Below are 18,602 nucleotides of genomic sequence, written 5' to 3' on the forward strand. Positions count from 1 at the left end.
TTTCCTTGACTGATGCCCCTGGGCAGCTTCGCCTCATACTTCATCCCTGTTCCCACAACTCACTCTCCACTCCATTGCTCCTTCTCACACAGAGTATCTGGAAGCATGGGGGAGCAAAGAACTCTTTGCAATTAGCTGCTTTGCAATTAGCAGCTATCTATATGGGAAGTACTATGGAGAAGTCAAAAAGATGCTTATAAAGATAAGTGTCTTTGATGCCCCTAGGAGAGAAGGAAGATGGCCTTCACGACACAGGCCCCAATTCTGCACAATATTTTGGCCCCTTTCCCTAGGGAAGTTCGCACCTTGCCCTCCCGCAGAGCAATACAAAGCCTAAAATTTGGTACTTCATAGCTGTTAGAAGTTGTGCTTGGCTGTACACTGCTGCAGCAGCAGGGAAAGAACCACACCTGCAAAACAGGGGTCTCAGACCTAGAAATACAAGTGGGAAAGGATCTGGGGAGCTCTCTGGGCTACACTGGATTGTTATGCACTCTGTGAAAAAGTAAGTAAGGAGAAAACCACCAGTCTGAAGGAGAGAGATAACTGAAGGATGGGACAGATAAATCTTAACTCATCACTGGGGAAGAAAAAAAGATTAGGGTATTTTAAAGATCAAAGAGGAAGTAATATTCACAGAAAATAAGAACAGCCTTCAAAAATCTTCAAAAATCACAAATTGCAGTAACGCCTATGGGGTCTCTAGCCTGTTTTTGTTGCTTTTTCCCCTCCTTGAAGACCATTAGTGTATTAGAAAATGTCCGTCTAGGCTTATGTAAAAACCACCAGCCCTTTAACAATATAAATGGGTTCACATTTTACTAAACACATATAAGAAACATCAAAAAATTGCCTGAATATCTAACAGAATACACAAAGCTGTATCCAATCACCTGTTCCAACAAGCACATTTTTGGTTCATTCCTACGTTGATTCATTTCATCAGTTGAAGAAAACCAACCCTTGCAAGGTTATACTATGTGGCAATGCCTTACCAGTGTAGATGCTGGCATTAGAAGCTGGGATGCCAAACTGTGACTCGATGAACTTGGGAATGAAGGTAATAAAAGCTGTGACAATGGCACTCTCAGCTGTGTATGACAAACTCACAAAAAGGAATGTCATGTTGCTTAAGATCCTGACAGCTGCTCTTGGAAGTTCTATAAAATGACAAAAATTACAAACAAATGTTATCAATAATGAGCGAGAAACAAAAGTAAACTGAAACAAACCAACTTCATTTTCTCTGAGATGGACTGGCAAGAATGGCTTGCCAGCATCTGGCTACATTTGCTAAGCGGAAGGGAGACTGCATATTTGAGATTGCAGTCTTCACTGTCTGCTCTTACCCTATCTCACTGCATCGCCCCAGGGCTGCAGTCCTACTTTTCACACACACAACTGAGGTCTGTTTTAACAAAACCATCTGAAGAAACAGGGTCTACATGGTAACACTCAAAAGGGAAAAAAAATAACAGCGATAAAATGTAGCAATTTTGGAGGTATTCTGATGTCTCAGTTTGAAATTTTCTATGAGATAACATGTCACACTTGTGAACCAACAGCACTGAGTTTTGCACTCCACAGGAGGAAAATAGATCACATACTTCCCCCCTGTAACTCTGCTTCAAGGACCATGCTTGAAAACTGAGATAATAATACCAGAATTTTAAAAAAGAACAAAAAGATTTTTAATTAAATATTTTCTATACAATTTTAAAGTATCTACTGTAAATGCAGACAAAGCATACTGAAAAATTATGTCAGTGATATCACTGAATCTCAACATAGCTTACACACAACTCATCTAATATTCTCAGAAGGGTAAAACAATTAAAAATGAGAACACATCATTAACTTAAATTGAAGAAGTATTCACAGATGTTGCAATTATTCTCAAATTGAATATCAAAACCCCATGAAATTCAGCACTGTAATTAACAGAAACTCCTAAATAATTCTAAGTGAGTCTTGTAGTGATGTCAAATTATCATCATAAGATGATATCTCTATTCAAGACAATTTTTTCAGATTAGACAGTGTGATTTAAAACTTTTTTCTTTTTCCTTGAGCTTATACCAAGATCAGATCTTCTCTTCAAGTATTATATCTAACCTACTATGGTTTGGGGTTTTTTATTTGCTTTTCACTTTGTACAAAAACTGAATGCTGCTTGAATCAAAGCCCATTGAATTCAATGACAACAGCACCCATTAGAAATGTAACACGTTGAGTAAGAGCTCTGGAGTGAGAATTTCAATTATGTTAAAAGTTGTCAAGTCAAAAATCTGTCTTACTTTCTACATTGATTCCAGTAGGCTATATGTATTAAAGCAAACAGAATTTAGACTCTTGTCATGTTGAAACTTGTCAGGCTGCAAATTAGCACCTAAGTTGTCTTACTGCATTCAGTCTTAGCTTATGCCAGTTGTCAAAATTTATATTGAGTTCATTATGAGTACAGGGTTTATAATTTTAATGTAGACAAATGCTCCCTTACTGCTCCCTATGAAGAAATGTATTAAATGTTAAGTACAAAATGTTAAACACAAAACTTGGAAATAAGTAATGAATAAATCATTAAGAAGCATTCGTATATTAGAATCTTAATGGTTTTTATCACCTACAGCTTTTTTTCACAAATATATGTGTCTGCTTGCAGTAGTAAAACAGAAACAAGATAAAAGGAGAATGAGACATATAGTCAACATGAATATATGGAAACTGTAACAAAACTGCACACCTTCAGAAACTACATTACAGTGGCAAGTTTAGATAAAATAGTATCAGTAATTGTTGCCACATATGATGCGCGTTTAAAATACAGCTGCTCAAAATTTATCTCATTGTTCAAAAGGAAATGAAAGAGAAAAAAAAAGATCTAAAATATAATCAGATGTCAGCTCTCAAATCTCACCAGCTTCAGCTTTGTGTCTATTTTGGGGTTGGGTTGGGTTGGGTTAGCTGATGGGGACTTAGACGGAAAAAGAAATCAAAGGGTAACAGCCAAAATGCTCTAACCCAGCTTTTGCAAAGCCTCTCATGGGGCTATATGATGAAGTTTAAAACGGCTGCCACACGGCTGCAGCAGGGCAGCTGTAGCAGGATTTCCACAGGGACAAGGTGCAGGATTGAGTGCTTCTCCCCCTGTAGCAGAAGCAAGAACTTATGACCATACTGCTGCTGCTGCTGCTGTAAGAAAGGAGTCAGGAAGCAGAAAGAGGGGATGCCAGGATTGAAAATGAGCTATTTGGCAGCAGCTGCTCACCGGTGCTGAAAACATGTGGAAGAAAATTAATAAGATAGTAACTTTCAGAAGACTGGATATTAGAAAGAGAACTATTATTTCACTAGTACGATGAACTAAGTGCTCTTTGTAGAAATGAGCTGGAAGTCCTTGGCCAATGGGTAAGTTAAGAATCTTTGCTAAATCCATTACTTTACAGGGCATGGCCCAAATATCATAATACCTGGTAAAGTTTAGCTCTTCCTGGTAAAATTGAGCTTCAGGAAAATGTCTGGTTTAGTATTTTTGATCTAAAGATACTGAAGAACTAATAAGGTAATGAACTGCAGAGTTAACAAACATTTTGCTCTGGTGTTTGGATGTAGAGCTGTACCTTCTGTTGACTCCTACTTGCATCTTATCTGAGCACTCAGTTTAAAGGTCATTATTAATTTCAAAACTAATTAGCATTTTGAAATTGGATTTCTACTGATAAATAGATAAAACTCAGTGTCTTAGAATAAGCACAAGTTCTCTTACACTCGTGTGGAGGATTCTTCAGGGAACAGCTCTGCTGATTACTATCATTTTTGGTATGAAATGAAACAGCTTATTCGTGCATGCTGCACTAACAGACACCACCTGAAGCAATTGAGACTTGAAGCTCTTTGTGATTTATACACAGCAACTGCCTGGCATACATGGGAAAGATGTTATATGGAAAGAAATTCTCAAATAAAAAATAATTATTCAGAATTAGGTTTTCCCTGTTTTCCTCCTATGATTACAGTCAAATCCTGTGCAACAAAATCTGTATTACACTTCTGAATTCAGAAACCTGTAATAAAAAGGCATTATAAGTGTCTCATATCTTTCAACCACACTAATTCTAGTAAAAAATAAGAACGCTAAAATCTTCAAGGATCCTTTGTACTACATAATCAATCATGGATTTAAAACATTCCAATGTCATATTATCTTTGTGTGACTAGACATAGGGCTAGGTTTTGATTTCAAACCACTATTAAACCTGTCAGGTTCTGATTTTTAGGTCTTAAAGAAGCATCTCTTCTTTTTTGCAAGTGTGCACCAGAAACAAACCAATGAGAACTTGCAGTTTCCCACATTCTGTCATTTGAACAAGCAAATCTCTATCGACTACGTTCCTAAAACTGAAATTATCATTTAGTACGTCTGCAAACATACATGTCTGCGTAGTAATTCCAGTCTTAAAACATCCTTTCCTTTCCCTTTCTCTTTCCTTTTCCCTTTCCCTTTCCTTTCTTTTCCTTTATATGTAACTAGGAGTAAATTAAAACCTGCCTTGATGGACTTGTTAGACAGTCTACCAACAATTTCCTTCCTTTCAGGGTCTTTGACAATATTCTTTCTCTAGTCAGTATTCATTTTCTTTCATTCATGTGCTGGACCACTGCTTGATCCATGGTAAGGGAAAAGCATAAGGAAAATCTGCAAGCAATACAAATATTCATAAATTCTTCTCTAAACAAAACTTTTAAAGCACTATAAACAGAATTTCAATAAAAACTGAAGTAATTCTGACTTCACCTCCTTTTTCATCATTTTACGTGTTTTCTTTTATCCCTGTTCTTGTGCATCTAGCCCAAGGTGATACAATGAACACAACCAGAGGATTAAACCATCCCAGTCTACAGCACTATTCTCTTGTTGTCCATCACTGAAGCCCCTTGTATGAGTGACACAGATATTAGCTAAAAGACCTCCTTTCTGCTGATGCTCCAAGGCTGGACAATACTATCCATGTCTGCAGCCTTTGAAGGAGGCTGCCTCTGCATCAAGGTCTCAGAGCTAGCTTCCACTTTTTTGCAGTACAAAGCAGAGCCAAGATTTGAAACAGAATTTCTGGTTTGTTTATCAGAATGGAAATGAGCATTTTTTAGTCACACACAACTACTTGAAACAGATCCTGCACGGAGCTAATCACTGAAATCTAGAATTATATTTTCCTATGTATTTAATTTCATTATCTACAGACATACCATTTAAACAACTGCATTCAGCTTGATTCCTCAAGCATTTTCAGGACATGCCTTGAGTACCTGGATGGTGGCCAAATCGCTGAACAGCCCCTAATATCCCATGAAAAGTAGGGAGTTTCAGAGCAAGTTTGATCTGATTGTTACTTTTGTTAACTTGATTTAGAGCAGCTTCTCAAGGCTCCAACTAACACTGCTCATCACTGCATGGAGTCATGCCAGCCTTTTCTATTTCGAGCTCTTCAAGACAGCCTAAGAAAGCGTAAGGGGAGAGCAACTTGCTCAAGGTCAGTGTCACAGCAGGATCTCCAGCCCACAGACTGCTGAACTCCTTGACGTTTTAAGTGCTCACCAAGAGCCCCGCACACAGACCACTGTCTTCTGCTCTTCTTCTGACTCAACTGGTCTCCAGATACTGCAGAAACTCCAATCCAGATCCTTGGGGAAGCATTGCAGTGGGCTTACCTTACAGCCACCAGCCCTTCAGGAGTTTCTTTTACCTTTGCTGATGCCCTGACAAGTGTTATTAACCTGTCTCTGTCCCTGCCAGGGACTCAGTGGGAAGGGCATGTGACAGCTGGTAGACATGACAAGACAGACGTATTTCATATTCCATGTTTAAGTAAGGGCTGTATATAAGGACAAATATATATATATATAAAAAAAACAAACAACCCGTAGACTACAAAATACTCAATACCCTTGAGATTAGATGAGTACATTTTAGGTAATGTATACATGTGCTTTCTTTACACTGCTCCTTTATTTGTTGCGCAGTAAGTTTCAATACACTGGTAAGGACTGCAGATACAGTTTCCATGGACAAAACCCTAAGGGGATCGATGTAATAAATGAAAACAGTGGTTTTGTCTGCTCAGGTTCATGATTTATCTGCATGCATGGGATTGAACCATGGCTTCTTCATTAGAAATCTTCTTTAGTTGCCTTTATTTCTCTCACTAAACTACATCAAATTTAATGTGACCTATTTAATGTTTTATTTAATACATTTGATATATGTCTTAGAAGCATTCTCCTTCTCACATTTTTTACTTGCAACATAGATAAGAAAAGATTGGATTCCAAAGCCTTACATCTCAAAACATAAGAAAAAGCAAAGATGTATCTATATTTTTAACTGGTCTCAGGTCTACTGTGGGCCAAAATAAAGCTCAGGTCACAAGTTGAAGGCTACTTCCAGAATGGAACCATTTTTGGTTTATTTCTTCAGCCTGTACTGGCATCCATTGCAGGAAAAAGGACCCCATCCCTCTCCTGTCATACTTTTTTGATTCCTTTTCATTCATCTTGAGAACTAACCCATGTGAAATTAGGACAAGTGACAGCAGGCCATGAATCATTCTGTCAGGCTTCCCAGGTAAGATGACATCATATCAGAAGATCAAAACAGTTTCTTCTCTGAGACTTCCCTTACCAAAGCTGCATGGATTTTCAGGGATGGCACTGACCTCTGTCATGGCAGACTACAGCATCATTGATACTGATTAACACAGAACAGAAGACATGACCTACTAAATCATCAGTCTCCAGGCTACTGCCTAAGTGAAATTTCTGCCCATCGTGCTATAAAAAGATGAAACTCTGAAATTCAATGCGAATTCAATGCAACATTGCATCTCAGAATAAGCAATGCTAAATGACTTAAGACACATGCAATCCTTTTTTCCTTCCCATTATAGATGAAATTACCTCAACTGAGAAGCCTGAGGCATGATCTCATGCCAAAAAGCCCACTTAAACTTGAAAAATAATTAAATGATAGTGCATTCCTGCTGCAGGCCCCCTTTGCTAGCGTAAACGACACCTAATGGGAAAGCTGTTATCAGCTTACAGCAAAATACTTTTGTCTGCGTTATCTCAACTCATTTAATATCTTTCTGACATGTGGAATACAAGACTGCTTCACTGGTGAAGTGTTTCCTCTAGAGAAAATGAAAAGTTTCATGTATGAAAAGCTCTGATTTGGTAGATCCTTTAATATATTAGTATAGGATTTTGTAGAAGGTACGGTACACATTTAGGCAATTACATATCAAAGAAATATCTAAAATTAGATATACAGAAGTTTTAATTTCTGTGAAAAAAAAGTACTGGGAAACATTCTCCTAAAAGAATGCTTGTTTTCTGTGTATCTATTGTGCCTGTAGTGACACAACATGACATGGAAGGTGAAATTATGTACAGAAACAGAGAACTAGCACCAGCAAACTCGTTCAGATGCAGAATACCTGTATGTTTTCCAGGTATACTTACAGGATGAAGCAGCCCCTCTGCTATGACTTCACCTGCAATGACTAGGAAGGAGCTCAGCAAAGACTAACTCCCCTTCCCACTTCCCCAAGTTAGTGAAAAAAACCTCAACAGAGTAGCCCTGAACTACTTCTGCTAATCAGAGGCCAGTAGGTTTGAAGTTAAACAAAGACCAAACCCACAACTGGCTGTATGTATTTAGGAGAAAACATCATGTATGGGGACTCAAAAATAAGGGAATAAAGAGTCTTAAAGAAGGAAGTAGACAACATGCTCTTCTTCCTTCTCCGCCACTTTTTTAGCTACTTTGCAAAGTAGCTAAAGGGAGAAAGATCTGATATTGCAGGTTTACCTTGCTTGCTCTGTGCCTTGATTAAGATGCTGTTCTATAAGCTAATAAATAAGAAAATTCTAGTCTCCAGTTTTTAATTTACTTCCGTAGAAATTAACACTAACTTCAGGTACCTTGAGAGTACAGCTATAAATGCAATGTAGAGCAAATAATATACATGTGGGTGAACATTACCCAGAGTTACACTGGTTTTAGTCTAAAACCAGCATATTGGTTTTACTAAGACTTGCCTACTCAATATAAAGACTGATCATAAATGCATCATTAAAAAATCTACCAATGACTATATCCTGGATTGATACCCAGTGAAAAAGATACACTAGTGGTCATGTCAACAAAGAAACACTTGAAGTTTTGAGTTTAAATTACATCTAGTGGTACAAATGACATTTCATGTTTTTATTTAGTCCCACTGCATTCATCTGGCTACCACAAAATGGCACAACCAGTATTTGTATCATGGAATCCAGGGAGGACACGACAGCATTGGCAACACAACAGTATTAAGGCACGTTCATTCTTGTCCTATGCTGTTCAATATTATGACACTGTTAAGCCTATATTGTCAACTCCAAATGCATATGCTTCACAGTAATTAATTTTTAACAACACTACCCTTCCTCCTGTAGCATTTTATTAATTTTCAATATTTTCTGTTAGATTTTACATTAATGGTTTACTTCCTGAGTAAAATAAAAATCTCTATTACTTGTCAGTCTTTTAGTCCCTTCATGTCTCAAAATTCGCACAGGTTTCATTTGTCATAGCCTTCTGCAAATAAATGGCTTGCAGTGCAAAATAGCCAGGAAAGCTGTATGAAACAAACAACCTTTCTTAATTAGCTTACCCAAATATGTGAATGCAATTGAACTCACATACTAGAGTTCTTTTCACTTGTTTCACTTTATTCTGTGAAAGGCAACTTAAAGGAAGTATGTCAGTTACAAACTGTAAGGTGCACAAATATGTCTAGTAATAGAGGTCCTATAAATATAGGAAATAGGCTACTTGTTTGTTACAGGTGCACACTAAACACTTCAATAATTTAAGTAAATGGATGTTTTACACTCATCACTGCATTTTGTAATTTTAGAAGATGACCACGTATTCAAACCTCAATAGCAAAACGTACTACTAAATACAGAACGTCAACTCTGCCTTCAATTACACTTACATAATTCTAGATAACCTTGCATACAAAATGTAAAGTATTTAAAAATTAAAAACAAACTTCACCTTTAACATTCTTTCCAAATCCCATAGAGGCAGGAACTGCACTGTCTGCTTGTATTTTACTATTTGTTTTTTCTTTCATCACTTCGTCATCACTTGAAACATCATCAGAGTTCATCTTCTTTTTCTTTTTCCTTTTTTTATGTCGAGGAGGAAGTTTTTTCGGAAAGGTAAACATGGGAAATATCACAAGGAGCATTGCAATGGCACAAAGGAGAAATCCACTCCACCTAATGCCAGGAGACAGGAACAGAAATGAAAGTTAATGCATTACAAGAAATGAAAAAAACAAAGTGATTCTTATAGACTGTACTGGCTGGAAAGACATATTTGCAAAATATGGAACATTGACATTAAGAGTAAAGAATTGGAGTGGGTGAGAGCCTTCACTGCACTAAAACCCTTAATTAGAAGATGTTTCTGTTGGCATGTCTACTCACAAACGTATTCATCCAGAACCTACCAAATGTTATGAAACAGTGTCAGCTTTGAATTCCCCTAATTTTTCACTTTTGGTAATTATACAGTACCAAGTGCTGAGAAGTAGATGCTCGCCTTTACCTTTCTAGAGTAATTTCCAGTAAAGTGATACTGTATTATCTAGAGAATGTAGAATTGTCGAGTTATAGAATCATAGAATGCTTTGGGTTGGAAGAGACCTTAAAGATCATCTAGTTCCAACCATGCTGCCATGGGAAGGGACACCTTTCCACTAGACCAGGTTGCTCAATTCCCTGTCCAACCTGGCCTTGGACACTTCCACGGATGGGGCAGCCACAGCTTCTCTGGGCAGCCTGTTCCAAAGTCTCACCACCCTCACAGTAAAGAACTTATTCCTAATATCTAATCTAAATCTCCCCTCTGTCAGTTTAATCATTCTCCCTTGTCCTATCACTACATGCCCTTACAAAAACTCCCAATCCAGATTTCCTGTTAGACCCCTTTACGCACTGGAAGTCTCCAGATCCTTCTCTTCTCCAGGCCTGTCTCCATAGGAGAGGTGCTCCAGTCCTTGGATCATCTTCCTGGCCCTCCTCTGGACTTGCTCCAATATGTCCACATCCTTCTTCTGTTGAAGAGCAGAAGAGGGTGGCAGGATCACCTCCTTCGACCTGCTGGTCACTCTCCTTTTGATGCAGCCCAGGATACGGTTGGCTTTCTGGGCTGCGAGTGCACACTGAAGCCGGCTCATGTTCATTTTCTCATCAACCAACACCCCCAAGTCCTTCTCTGCAGGGCTGCTCTGAATCTCTTCTCTGCTCAACCTGTAGCTGTGCCTGGGATTGCCCCAACCCAGGTGCAGGACCTTGCACTTGGCTTGTTTGAACTTCATGAGGTTGGCACTGGCCACCTCTCAAGCATGTCAAGGTCCCTCTGGATGGCATCCCTTCCCTCCAGTGTATCAACCGAACCACACAGCTTGGTGTCATCAGCAAACTTGCTGAGGGTGCCTCAGTCCCACTGTCCATGTCACCACAAAGATGTTGGACAAGACTGGCTGCAACATCGACCCCTGGGGGACACCACTCATTACTGGTCTCCAGTTAGACACTGAGCTGTTGACTGCAACCCTCTGCATGTAGCCATTCAGCCAGTCCTTTATCCACCGAGTGGTTCATCCATCAAATTGATGTATTTCCAGTTTAGAGACAAGGATGTTGTGTGGGACAGTGTCAAATGCTTTGCAAAAATCCAGGTAGACATCATCAACTGCTTTGTCCCTATCCATCAGTTCTGTAGCTCCATGGTAGGCCACCAAATTGGTCAGGTATGATTTGCCCTTCGTGAAGCCATGTTGGTTGCCACCAACCACCTCATTGTTTTTCATGTGCTCTAGCATCGTTTCCAGGAGAATCTGCTCCATGATATTCATATGCATGTGTAATGGTTTGTATGGTAAACAGCAAAAACAAATGCAAAGACAAACACCAAACAAACAGCCATGTGTATTGCCATTTTTGTTAGAAAGATTGCAGGGGAAGCTTTTGCAAGGCAAATCTAAGTGACTGAAAGTTTTGACTAGTTTTGATATTATGTAAACAGAAAATCCTCCATTCATTTTAGCTGATAACATACATGGATTAGAAAGCAGACTTTTAGGAGGATTATTCAGCACTATCAGACAGGGAATAAATCATTAGACAGTATAAAAATGAACTAACATCCCTTTTAGGATCTCAAAGTCAGAAGCTGAAATGGCACTGATCAAAGAAACAAATTGTGGCAATAATACACAGAAATCTGAAACCACCCACTCAGGAGGAAACAGCAAAGGAGACAGGGCTGATATAGCACGAGATGAAATTTAAAACCACAGGGACTGTTATGGTAGCATACCAAGTGCTGGAGATGTTACAGATGCAGCACTGGATGAAATTACCTGCACTGTCTACACATCTTCCTGGAGAAATATTGAAGAATTGGAAAACAGACAAAAGACATTATAAAAAAAAAAAATGACCTTTGAAGGTCCCTTCCAACCCAAACTATTCTATGATTCTATAATAAGGACACCTACAACAGGAAATGAGAGGTCAGAACAGGATCTGTTTTAATTAAAAAGCCCTTGATTTTCTGTCTTCTAAAGTCAAAGAAAATATGCAGGAGAATACCTCAAAGGCATATGCACAAGCCCTAGGACCTCAAATAAAAGCAATTAAAGCTAAGGAAGGACTAGATAGTGCTGGAGAAATTCCTTTAAACTTCTTGTGTGGAATGCTGATGAAAGACTATATGGGAAGATCCAACAGATTCAGAACCAGGCAAACACTCAGACAAGTGTCAGCAAAAGAAAATTTGATTCAAAGCAGCTGACAGACTGCCAAGGGCTACTTCACAACTAATGAGGTCCCTATATAGCATATTAACAATTCTCAAAGGCAAATTGCATTTGGCCTTGCAATGGATGATTTCTAACAGATATCCCTACAGTTACCACACTTGAATAAAAGCAATTTTAAACATTTGATGGGCTGGCATAGACAGCTGGCCTGAAATTTAAAAGCCCAGAGCACCTACAGGAAGCCCAGGTGTGTAAAACCCAGGAGCACAAGCCCAAGTTCTCTGAAAATCGAGGAAGAATCAGACCAGAAATAACCCTGAGAAATAACTACTTACTTTGTTTATCAAATTTCACAAAAGATGAACCAAGTTAACTTCCCTGCATACATGCAATATACCTCTGACAAAGGACCAACTTAAGTAAAAAATAGGCTTTACTGCAATTTTTGTTGCCATTTATCATAGTTAATGTACTTAGTATTTTGCCTGGCGCCATTACCTCCTTTAATAATATGGTGGGCTTTTTTTACTGGGTCCCTGCAATAACTTACATTAGAAACCTTACAGCTATAATAAAGAAAAGATGGGAACAAAAGACACTAATTCACTTCACAAGGCTGAGAAATCTCAAATACAACTGCCCATTAACTTATCTCAATTGCACCCTACTTTTTAAAAGTGTGTCATCCGAAGTAAGTGCTAGGCTACTCATATTTCAAATTGTTACATTACACAAATAAAAATAGAAAATGCTCTGGTCCCCGAAAATAGATTTTAGTGGAAATCTATTTACCACTGAAAAATAGGAAAGTCTACACTTTTCTGCAACCAGGCAGTGAATGGTTAAGGACAAAAGATCAATCCTTACACCATGATGGTCTTCGTTTTAATGGGTAGACAAAGCTTCAGAAACAGAAAAGAGAACGAAGTGCAGATGGTATGAACATCACCAAATTTTTATGACAGGCCACCACAGACTGTGAAACAAATTGCCAGAGATTTGAGCAGGCGACAGTCTTTAGAAATTTAAGAATAAAAATTGAGATAGCCAAAATTAAGACAGTAACATAAGCACCTGGAACACCCTTCAGGGAAAGCTAGACTCTTTAATCAACGTGATGGAAAAAGGAAACTCTGAATGACTTTTACTTGTTTAAGCTGGTTAGAATACAATTTGCCTGCTGAAAGGCTACGACAGCTGATTTCATGCCCTTGCTTCAGTCATATTTCTGTCACTTCTGCTGGCACCCCCATGCAAATTTGAAATCACCAACACATTTATTCAGGTGACATTAAACCTTGGAGAGATACAAAATGTATTTAGCAAGTTGGCATAAAATCTGAATGCACAAACTAGGCTCTTTTCCCTGTTTTGCTTGCAAGGCCTTGCATAGTAGATGTTTTGTAAGCCTGCCCAGAGAAGTGGTTGTAATAGCTGACTTCTCACCACTTTTGCCATGGAGCTCAGCAGTTACAGTATTCCCACAGGATGCTGGGGATCCATCCCTGGCACTGGCCATGCCACTCACTCCTTTTGACAAGGAGTAGTTAAACTGTTAATTCATGAACAAGGACAGGCATATTTTTTGACCAATCTCTCTTACACATTTGGCTATGACACGATTGGATGTTTATCAAAGCTAGATTTAAACAACCAGCATTGGCCATCCACAGAGCCTGGTGCAAACGGCCCAAGAAGCATCAAACTGACGTGTCCATGCTGCTTTGGTTACTTTACCTTCACCAGAGCTGTTTAAGCTGTTAACACACACAGGTATGCCCAGATGATAAGGCAGCTGTATCACTGGTTGCATTATAGATAAAGTCAAAGCTTAATCCACATTTCTTTATACTTAGTGATTTCAATTAACAAATATATTTATGGGTCTGTTCACAGTTTCTGTTGAAAAGTAATGCTCTTGGACTATGACAAATAAAGCAGGACTAAATCGTCAAAGGTTTATGAACACTACAAAGAGAGAACTTTTCACATCAAACTGTCAGGAGACATCACTGCAGGATAAATAGAAATGGATACGATCTGACTGCAATGGCTCAGTGACAAACACTAATCCAGTGTACAAGAATGAATGCTACACTCCACAACTACAAACCAGAAGTCTCCTTCCGGGATAACGAACTTAAGTGTTTCCTGGGCTTGCGTGAACACTTCAAGGCAGATTTATGAATTATCTGAGAAAAGACAGTTAAAGCCTCCTCAACACGTGCTTCTTCAAAGAAACATTTACAAGGAGGCCATATCTCAAAGACTGCCTGAAGACGTCAGCCAACTATAGCTGTCACATCTCAGTGCTGCTCGAAGCATACTATTTACTAGAAAATAATGTGATGGTTTACATCATCTGCTCGCTAAACACAAGCTATCACCCTGCGAAGCAAGACTGGAAAGGCCATGTTCTGATGCCATCCTATCTCCTTCTTCTGTACCAGGGTAAATTAAGCCTACTGTTTCCCATCCAGGCAGCAGAGCTCAGTGTTTGATGCTGTCTGCTATGGAATATTAAATAACGGATTAATCCATCTTCCAGCAGGACGGGCTCAGCCCTGGTCAGCTGTGATCCCTGATGGCCTCCTGCAATACCAATATCCTGTCCTGCCATCAGTCACCCTCACAGTGGTCAGAGGCAGTCCAGAAGCAGCCAGAAGCAGAAGGTTTTCCATGCAATATGCCCATGAGATTCTGTGGCAAACATTTCCTCTCTGTCAGAGGCTAGCTTGTAGCAACCAACAGAAGTCTCCTCTTCCTTGGCCTCCTTCTACAGCCTTAAACAAGCCCTCAAGGAATATGATTTCCCAACCTGTCTCAATTCCCTCCTGGACATTTAGAGATTAGTTTTGAAAAACGCTTGATCCTTACCAGTTTCCGATGAATCTTGGATCACTCTGGTCAATATAAACGGTTGTCCTAGGATCAACATAGAAACCAATAAGAAGTCCTCCTAGCAAGTATCCAGCTGCAGGACCAAGTGCTCCCATTACATACATGATGGCTGAGGAAATAAAAGATCAGGGTCGTACATCAGTAAAATGAATGTTTCATTAGTAATTTACACATAAAATCCAAAAACAAAAGATGCTTCTTAAAGCAGGAAGTTTTGAACGCTGAGAACTTCAGAGCCCTTTTTTGCAGCCTTCAAAGGTAACAACTTTTGCATAAGTAGCATATTGATTAGAAATTTTTATGTGTATTTTCAAGTCAAACTATGGATGGAAGTATATACTTGGGCATTTTGGATGGAAAGCATACCTGACTTCAGCATTTTTCATATTTGGTAACATTTCCTTTGAATCAAAACAAAACTTAATACAGAAATAGAAAAAACGTAATTAATGGTAAGCAAACAGGAAAGCAAAGGATAAAAACTATGTAAGACACCAAAGAATAAAGTAAAACAATCCAACTTAGTTACCATAAGACTAATACTGGGTTTAAAAGAACAATCCAAATTATAAAATCAAATATTCTTATTTCAGAGATTGACAGAATTATGATTTTATTTATGTAGACATGGACTTGTCACTGTTTCACATACTGCTACCACACAACCATATACACTGTATTTCCTGCAAGACACCTGCCTTATTTAGAACATCTGATCTTTTAGATTTAAAATCTTACTGCTACTTTAAAAGAGATGTCCTAATTCAAAAGGCAAGTAAAATGAGGCAGGGAGGCGACATCTTAGAATGGGGGCAGGACACAACTGTACCTGGGATACAGGAAACCTTTCTGCATCTCCCAATAGAGGCACAGTTGTGAGAAACCAGCAGGAGTAGCTAAAAACACCTGGTCTGTTTGCTGACAAGAACTGAATGCTGAGAATTAGGAATCCCACTCTAAATTCCAGGTTTTGAAAGGTAGATAATTTAAAGGCTGTCGTCACTAGCCTTGCCCTTAAGCCTTGCCAGTTCTTCTCCTTTCCTCTTCTACGTCTGCAAATCCTAAATCAATTTTTTACCTAAGCCAAGGTCGGTTATCACAACTTTAAATTCAGACACCTTTTAAAAGATCTGTATGATCTTGACCACAAAATCATGACCACAGCCATCTTGCAAAGACTGTTGTATTGTAAGGAACCAGTTGTATCGGCTGAATGTTCACAAGTTCACAATCCTGAAGGGATTCATCCCAGAGTACTGAAAGAGGTAGCAGATGTTATGACAGGACTCCTCTTGATCATCTACCAAAGGTCTTGGGAGTCTGGGGAGGTCCCTGATGACTGGAAGGTAACCAATGTTATTCCAATCTACAGAAAGTGCAATGAAGGGAAAGTCTTCACCACAAAACCTCTTTATTTCCACAGGGTTTCTGTGGACCAGTCATCCTCCACAGTAGCATGCAGCCTCCATCCTTTTTGGTCCAAACCTCAATCAGACATGCTGCATCCTGGACTGCAGCAGCTGAGAAAGCATAACTGAGTTGTTAGAGCTTGGGTTTCTGCATTACCATTTATAGTAAACTATATCTCACAAAATAAGCAAAATGAAATCACTAAATTTGCATGATTAAATGAAAAGAACTAATACATTTTCATCTTACATTTTGAAATAAGAGAAAGAAGAAAAAGCATATTCTCATGAGTAAAAAGGGGTTGCTATCTGAGAGCTGTATTGCAAAGGAACAAAATCACAAAAGCTGCCACAAAAAGTAAACTGCCTATAGCAAAAAATGCTTCCAGCCTATAGATCAATTAAACACACCACTTTTAAGTTAGTCCTTCTTAAACACACTTTCAGTTTTCATGAAACTGTAATTTCAAATAATTAGATTTTGCTGAAGTCCTTTTTGTTTAATGGTTTCCAGAACCATGTTCACTATTTAAATTTGTTCCAGCCATGTTCACTTCTGGATTGATTGTAAACAATTCTCTGTATGCCTAAAATGCTCCTTAGCAGTAAGCAGTTAGATAAACCCCACAGTAACTTTACTTGCAAAATCCACATCATAAGGATGGAAAAAAGGAAAATAAATAAAAAAAAAAAAACCACAACTTCTACCCGCTATAATAAATTTTGTTTTACAAATGTTTGCTTGGAAGATTGATTCAAACAACTACAGCAAATTCAGATCTCCAAAGTTTACAGAGGAAACACAAAGAGAGTAAAAGAGTGACCTAATCCATTCATTTCAGTATTCAAAAAAAATACTTGTGCTGCATTTATTCAGCTTCAATTCCACCACTGAAACAGGCAAAATGCAGCAACTGCTTATGTTTAGAAGCACTACCCGGTGTATTTTGTACACCTGGTAACTTCAGAGGGTTTTCTTCGTAAGCAGAAATACTGTACAATAAATATAAAACTGACAGGGTTCACCGTGCTCCATTAGACAAGGGAATGCTGTTGACAATTTCAAAAGCATTTTAAAATTACTATATGCTGTTCAGGCTTTAAGGCGTTTTTAAATATAACTAACAGACAAACTTTCTGGATCTTTCAGAAGACAGAGAGTCCCCATGTGCCTGGTTCAGGGCAGGATAAAACCTGTGAGCAGATGAGTTCCACAGTTGACATTTTAAGACACTTTACAGCATCTTCCTCAGCACTAGTACTGGCCACTATCAGAACCCAGACAACAAGGGCAATAAACTATTTGGACTTCTAAATAGGACTAAAGATAGAGATTTCAAAATTATGTATTTAAAAAATCTGCCCCAAACCTCCAAATCTTGCTGGAAATGAAGGGAGAACCATCTCCAAGAGTCACTCTGGCAGGCTGCTCTAGGCTCCTGGACCCTTGAAATTCTGCTCACAGCCTTCACAGCTGTGCACCCCAATGTCCAGGAATAAAGAGGCTCCTGATTCCCACAGGCTACCAAGATTACTGGATGATACAGAAAAAAAAAACTACATGCAAAGGTTCAATCAGGGCATCATTAAAACTGAACCCACTTCACAACAAATGAAAAATTCTATGGAGAACTGGAGAATTTTCCACTCTGGTCACAAGGAGGTCTCCAGCTTCTGAATGAAAAAGGTTCTGAAACATGCAGATGATGTAGGGGTACCTTACTTTCAGCCCCCTACCTGCCATTTCAGATAACTCTTTTTGGTCCTGTCTCTTTGGGCCACGATCTACAATCTTGATCTAGGGAGTTGCACTGACTCAACAGCTGACAGGTTTCAACAACAGAACAAATATTTTTATCAGAAGACATATAGCTGGAGTACTGTGAGGCAGAGGCAGGCCACATGGTATCTAGATGCTTCCTTAAAATGCACTTAAGGAAATCCAGGATTTGTCTTTTAATCTCTTAGCCATAACCTTGACTGGTGCTTAGATTTGCAAGTTGCCTTCAAATTTCTTAAGTCATAAAAAAGTATGCTATAAAATAGCAGTGATATCCCCTTTCCCATGATAAAATAGAAATTATGTACACACTACACATTATAGCTCTACTCCAAAGAATAAGTCATCTTCAAAAGATTAAATGAAGAAACTATTGTTAACATAGACGTATGGGTTACAACATGCATCTGATTCTCTTCTGATTAGTCTTAATTGAGATGAAAAATTATACCCCTGAGAGTTACTGCATCAGCCATGCATGTTTAAGGCTGGCAAGTCACCACGTACACTTCTCTAGGAAAGAATATCTGCAGATCACCTACTTCTAGCTGTTCAGTTTTGAAACTGCAGCTGGCTATGGCTAGCCAGGCTTAGCCACAAACATCCATCACAGCGAAGATGTTGGATGGG

At 38.7% G+C, this 18,602-nt stretch overlaps 1 protein-coding gene across 1 annotated transcript in view; it reads right to left on the reverse strand.

The window, feature by feature from the left end:
- SLCO5A1 (solute carrier organic anion transporter family member 5A1) overlaps positions 1-18,602 on the reverse strand; it is a gene marked incomplete at both ends in the record, with an annotated part of 64,033 nt that overhangs the window by 20,004 nt on the left and 25,427 nt on the right. The window contains 3 exons of the mRNA XM_080609714.1: positions 996-1,160; positions 9,104-9,330; positions 14,760-14,892. Of these exons, the coding sequence (XP_080465840.1) occupies positions 996-1,160; positions 9,104-9,330; positions 14,760-14,892 (525 nt within the window). The remainder of the gene's footprint in view (positions 1-995; positions 1,161-9,103; positions 9,331-14,759; positions 14,893-18,602) is intronic.

This window comes from Psittacula echo (assembly GCF_963264785.1).
Source record: "Psittacula echo genome assembly, chromosome: 2".
NCBI lineage: Eukaryota > Metazoa > Chordata > Aves > Psittaciformes > Psittacidae > Psittacula > Psittacula echo.